This window comes from Microtus ochrogaster, chromosome 1, assembly GCF_000317375.1.
Source record: "Microtus ochrogaster isolate Prairie Vole_2 chromosome 1, MicOch1.0, whole genome shotgun sequence".
In the NCBI taxonomy this organism is placed as follows: domain Eukaryota; kingdom Metazoa; phylum Chordata; class Mammalia; order Rodentia; family Cricetidae; genus Microtus; species Microtus ochrogaster.
In genome coordinates, this window is record NC_022009.1 from 83,378,892 (window position 1) to 83,385,206 (window position 6,315).

A 6,315-nucleotide genomic window follows, 5' to 3' on the forward strand; every position below is an offset into this window, starting at 1 on the left:
CTCTCTCTCTCTCTTTCTCTCTCTGTCTCTCTCTGTCTCTGTCTCTCTCTCTCTGTCTCTCTCTCTTTCTCTCTCTTGGCTTACACTTGAACTCTTTGCCCTCTTAGATCTCTTCTCTTCCTCCTCGCTCTCCCCTGCATCTCTCTCCTCTCATGGCCTGGTTCAGTCTGAACTCTTCCAGAAGCCTTGGGTTGTACTCTCCCTCATATCTACACTAAGACTCTTCTCCTCACACATCCCTAGGAGTATTCACATCATCAAGTTCATTCAGTGAGTTTAAGTCTTACCCGAGGTACATGAAATTTTGCCTCAAATTTTTCTTTTTAAATCTTCTGAAGAAGTACAAAATTTGACTAACAGTTATTGGAAAAATCCATTTACAGTGCCCCACTCCCTGGTTTGGCTAAATAAAAATAAGACACAAGCACATCATACAGGATAGCGTCTCTGGATACACTAATTAAACAATCTTACCTGCTATAACCATTTCCGTTTCTCCTAAGAAGGTTAGTTAACATTGGGTTCCTGTTGTGCTTGCAGAGCTTAGCTATTTTTGATGTATAATTTCACTGAAGTTTGAGCTATATGCCCTGGGGAGAGTGAGATGTCTGTGAGTAGACCATTTTTCTGTGATTTCTGTTTGTTAAAGGCAATATTTCCGAGATATCCTGCCAAAAATTTCCTGTCCTAATCTCTACAATCTGTGGAATTTAAAGTACTGTTTGCTTGTGGCTAATGACTGTGGGCCTCTTCCAGACTACAAACACTGAATTGTGCCTATAACCTGGCTTATTGAGTAAGCAGATTTCTCCACAAGTCTTCAGGGGAGTGCTCAGTCTGGTATCCCCTTGATTCAGTGTTGTGATGTCTCAGGCAGGCAACAGACACATGAACTGGCAGACTTATTACTCATCCGACTGAGAGTTATAAGCAGATATTACTTCATGTTGTTATGAGATGATTTGTTATGCAGTAATGAAAATCTAATGAAGCATTTCAACAAGTGAAATCAAAATTCTTCTTTAGTTTTGAGACTTTAGTAACCAAGCTAAAAATAGACCAAAAACTTACCAGTAGAACAGTATTATTAAATAATTATAGTAGCATTAATGATAAATTATCTGCCATTAAAAATTCTGGGAATATGGCTCAGCAGTTAAGAGTACTGGCTCCTCTTCCAGAGGAACCGGCTTCAATTCCCACTACCGACATGGCAGCTTACAACTGTTTATAACTCCAATTCCAGGGGATATGGTACCTTCATACCAAGGCACATAAAATAAAGATAAATGAAGTATTTAAAAAAGAAAAAAATTCTCAGTTCTGATTCTGACTTTACCAGAAATAACAGGAGTCACCTTGTTTTTTCCTTTAAAAATGAAAAAGGGAGCTAAAATGGGAAGTGCGATTTCTGGGAGAGAAATCCATTTTCTATAATGAGTAGAAAGGATTATAGTTGCCAACAGGAAGAACTGAAAACAAATGTGAAGAATTTCTTTGGTTCAAAGACCAAGTATAATTAATTATTGTGGCTGAACAGTTGACTGGCAAAGTTTCCACAAGCTTCTAGTAGGTGTTTGACCCTTCGTTCCCAAGCCATGAATAGTCCCTGATGTTTCTTTAAAGGATAGTATTGTACACAAACAGACCTCCCAGAAGTTAGATATTTCTCAATTAAGTAAGGGAAATTTCTCACAATGGAAGAACCAAATGGAAGAACCAGTTTAATATATATGTAAAATCTTTGAGTATATTTTAGCTTCAGAACAATTTTTATTTTAAAGGTCATTTTCATGAATACTCCATCCCTTCAAAAACTTTATCTAGAAAAAACTGGGTCACAAAGCCAAGGCAGAGCACATCCTATTTTAAAAAATGAGGACTGTAAGGGAGACATGCATAGATCTAATCCCATGGGAAGTAGAAAAAGACAAGATCTCCTGAGTAAATTGGGAGCATGAGAACCTTGGGGGAGGGTTAGAAGGGAGAGGAGAAGCAGGGAGAGGAGCAGAGAAAAATGTAGAGCTCAATAAAAAGTAAATAAATAAAAACAAAAGACAGTGCAGTGGATGAATTTTGACAAGTAGACACCTGTTACAGTGTATAGGAACGGGATAGATTCCTGGGTGCTGTAGAATCATGTTAGGGAAAACATGCATATGGTGTTTCAATAAAGTCTTAAGGACTAGAGGGCTGCTGTAAATCTGGGACCACCAAAAGATACAAATAAGCAAGGCATGGTGGATTGGTATCTCTGCTAAATATTATCAGACAGGTCTCTTAGAAATACTGTCAAACCCTGAAGACAATTTATTCTGGGGTTTAGACAAATGTGCTTGAGACTAGTTCAGAGTTCTTTTGGCTGGATGGGAAAGGTGCCATTAGCTGCAGACTGACCTTGCTCCCTGTGGGTCCTCCTTAACACAACTGACATTTGACCTCACGGGTCTTCAGTGCTGCACAGCCTAGCTATTGCATAAGCATGTATTTATTAAGATTCCTCATGTTCACACTAATTATGTGGCTTTGGGGCAGAGTTCACCCCAGTATTCTGATCTTTATTCATGATTTCTTGAAATCTCCAAGTCATCTCCATTTTCTTCTTCTGCTTTGCGTTAACACAATGGAAAGCACATAATAAGGTAACACAAGCAGGACACACCACAGCTAGTATTTGTAGTAGGATTTTACTGATCCACAATTGGTGTGTTTTTAATTACTTTATTTTTCTTACTTTCAGTGTAACTGTCACACCAAGATGGGTTCGAAAGAACAAGAAATACAATCTCCATAATTTTTCAGTGTACAATTCTGCTTCCTTTGAGAGTCCTGGTGTTTATACAATCAGTTGTCCATATATGGTTCTCTAAGATTGTCAGCCTAAAAGCCCTTAGACAATTCAGAGAAATGTGACTCTTTTACGACCTATTTCCTGCTCACTCTGCCAAAATCCAGCCCCAGGATCACTGCCAAGTGGTGATGCATTCATCTATAAAGCTACCACATGCAGAGATCTGGTACCACGATAGTATCAGCTGAAACCAGAACTTTTTATATTTCTGTCTCATAATGCCAAGGAACTCCACTGCCTCTGCACTTGCTGCTCTCATAACCTTCAACTTTACAGGTTCCCACAAGCCCAGAGTGGCTGCCTGCACCAGAATACACTAGCCTGCTGGTTAAAAAAAATGAAGGGGCCGGGCCTGTGCACAACTCCTCTCTAACCGCAGTCAGAATCATCAAACTGAAGTCAGGAATTTATTTATACATCACCTAACGCATTACTAGATAGTTATTCAGGTTAACATTAGAAAACACGAGGTTAGAATCCTAGACTTTTGAAAATCACATTTTCAACTTCTGTAGCAATTACAAAGCCCCTAACCAGATCCATCTTTGTCTTGAAACATGGAAAGAAATAAATCTAAACCTTGCCGATGTACTCTCAGCCCAGAGAATGTGATGAAGTTTACTTTTCAGACAGGTTTTCATGTTCTGTGATGGTTAAGTGGAGCATGGCAAATAAAAGCTGATGGACTATAACAGAGAGCACTTGTTTGTGTAGAAACTCACCAGAGCCAGGATGTAGTTGAGTCCTTCTAAATGGTTGCATGGCACTGTTCCCAAACAAATGCCACTAAAAACTAACTTTGTTTAGTATGTAAGAATCAATTTAGGTGTAAATATTAAATATACCCCCTACATATACACTTTTCGTTTTTACTTCCTTCCTAGTTCTATTTATTATGTTGATATATTTAGAAGAATTTTCAAATTATTAACTAGCATTAATCAGAACATAACCATTCAATATGAAGAATCTATGGTAATGAAGAATTCAAAAATACATATGATATTTTAAATGGAAAGGTACTTTTTAAATCCATATGGATTACATATCAATTCTAGGACTTTTGAAAGAAATTAAAACAATAGATTGGACTGTGGGGCAAGTTCAATGGGTAAAGTACTTACTGTACAAGATTTCTGATCCCCAGCACCCAGATAAAGGGGGCACAGCTGGGTAAAATGAATTGCATCACCAGAGACAGTCAGCTTCTGGACACAGATGTTGGGAAGCTCACTAGCCATCTGAAATGGGGAGCTCCACTTCATAGGGACCTTCTCTCAACAACTAAAGTAGAAAGTGGTAGAGGAAGGTTCTGAAATAGAGCTCTGGCCTCCACATCCACACCACAGGTGACTGTGCACTCATGCACACACCCAAATGCATGCATACATACACACAAATCAATGATTCAAATGATAAAATTAATTTAGAGCCACTCAATTTTATTTCATTTCATTTTTGGCACCATGGTGTTGTAAGGTCCTCACAGGTGGTTCTCTACCATGTGTCTAATATGAAACATCTCATATATTAAAATAACAGAGTTAATCAACAGCTCTCCTCCTCATCTTTGGAGGCATTTATACAACAGGCAAAAACTGAATGTTGATGTAATAATTGATTCTCCTAAATTCTAATATTATTTTCAGAAATGAAGGTTTCTGACGAAAGTGTCTTTTCTCTTGCAGGGAACAGTCCAATCTATATCTTCAAAGTGGCCCAGATCGTATTGGAAAAACATACAAGAAGGCCCTTTATGTTCAGTACACAGATGAGACCTTTAGGAAAACTGTAGACAAACCAGTCTGGCTAGGGTTTTTAGGCCCTATCATCAAGGCTGAAGTTGGAGATAAAGTTTATGTTCACTTAAAGAATTTTGCCTCTAGGCCCTATACTTTTCATTCACATGGGGTAACTTACTACAAAGAACATGAGGGTAAGTTCAGTGTGTGCTGTGGTTGGAGTTTCCCCTTCAGTAGGAAAACCTTTTAACTTCTAAAATTGATACCTTTAGATAGAACTTGTAACCAAACCCTTTAACACCAATCTATTCTATAATGGGATTTTAACTCATCACCATAAGTGCTTTGTTTTTTCTAGTTATATGACTTCCTGTCGTGGGAATGAGTACTGCCTAAATGAACAGATTCTGATAGTGAGAGCCACATGCTCAGATATTTAGAAATTAAATATGTCTAGAATTTGCTTTAAAATAATTTTATATGACTGATGATAAAGTTGAGTAGAATTATGAAAAAACAAAAATGTCTTTCAGTCTGCCATTATTAAAGGTGGGTTTATAGGTACGTTGAAAATCCACTAACACTTAGAGGAAAATAAAGTTCATTTCAACTTGCATATGTTGGAAAATTTTTAAAATTTAGTGTAAAATTTTTGTTTTCTATAAATACTACACATATACTCACAAATCAGAAGTTTCAGTTATATGAGAAGGTAGTTATTTTGCTTATTCTTTATACCATGTCTGTAAATAGAAACACTGGTTTGGTTTCCCAGCCACCCAGACCCAAATAATCACACAGAAACTATATTAATTACAACACTGTTTGGCTGATGACTCAGTGTATCTCTAACTAGCTCTTACATCTTAAATTAACCAATTTCTATTAACCTGTGTATTGCACCAAGGTTGTGGCATCCTGGTAAGGTTCTGGGTTCTGGTGTCTTTTTCCTTCTGCAGCTAAATGGCATCTGCCTAACTCTGTCTTCTTTCTCCCTGCATTCAGCTTAGTTTTCCTTCCTAGCTCTATTCTGCCCTGCCATAGGCCAAAGCAGCTTCTTTAATAACAAATGGTAATGAATATTCATAGCTTACAGAGCAGAATTCCAATTGGAAGTAGAAACTGTGCTTTGTTACCTGTACACCCAGACTCTAATATTCACACAAAACTATGTTAATTACAACACTGTTTGGACAGTGGCCCAAGCATATTCCTAGCTAGCCTTTATATCTTAAATTAACCCATTTCTATTGTTTTATATTTTACCACGCATGGTCTGTTACTTCTTGCTTCTTGGGTGACTACATCACATCTGCCTGACTTCTTTCCTCTATCTCTGCTTGGATTTCCCACCTTGTTATATTCTGCACTGACATAGGCCAAAGCAGCTTATTTATTAACCAATGGCAATAAAACATATTCACAGCATAGAAAGGCGGAATCCCACATCACATGATCCCCGGGTAAAAACTTTTCATTAAATTATAAAAGTTGCAATCAGCCAGGTGGTGGTGTCACACGCCTTTAATCCCAGAACTTGGAGAAACAGAGACAGGCAGATCTTTGTGAGTAACAGGCCAGCCTGGTCTAGGAAGTAAATTCCAGGACAGTCGGAGCTGTTATACTGAGAAACCCTGTCTCAAAAAACTAGATAGATAGATAGATAGATAGATAGATAGATAGATAGATAGATAGATAGATAGATAGATGACAGATAGATGA

General features: G+C 37.8%; 1 protein-coding gene across 4 annotated transcripts in view; it reads left to right on the plus strand.

Annotated features, from left to right (window-relative positions):
* The window catches only part of Cp (ceruloplasmin), a 60,129-nt gene that overhangs the window by 4,362 nt on the left and 49,452 nt on the right, over positions 1-6,315 (plus strand). For all 4 annotated transcript variants that reach the window (XM_013347839.2, XM_013347838.2, XM_013347841.2 and 1 more), the window contains exon 2: positions 4,540-4,787. In XM_013347839.2, coding sequence (XP_013203293.1) covers positions 4,540-4,787 — 248 coding nt within the window. The remainder of the gene's footprint in view (positions 1-4,539; positions 4,788-6,315) is intronic.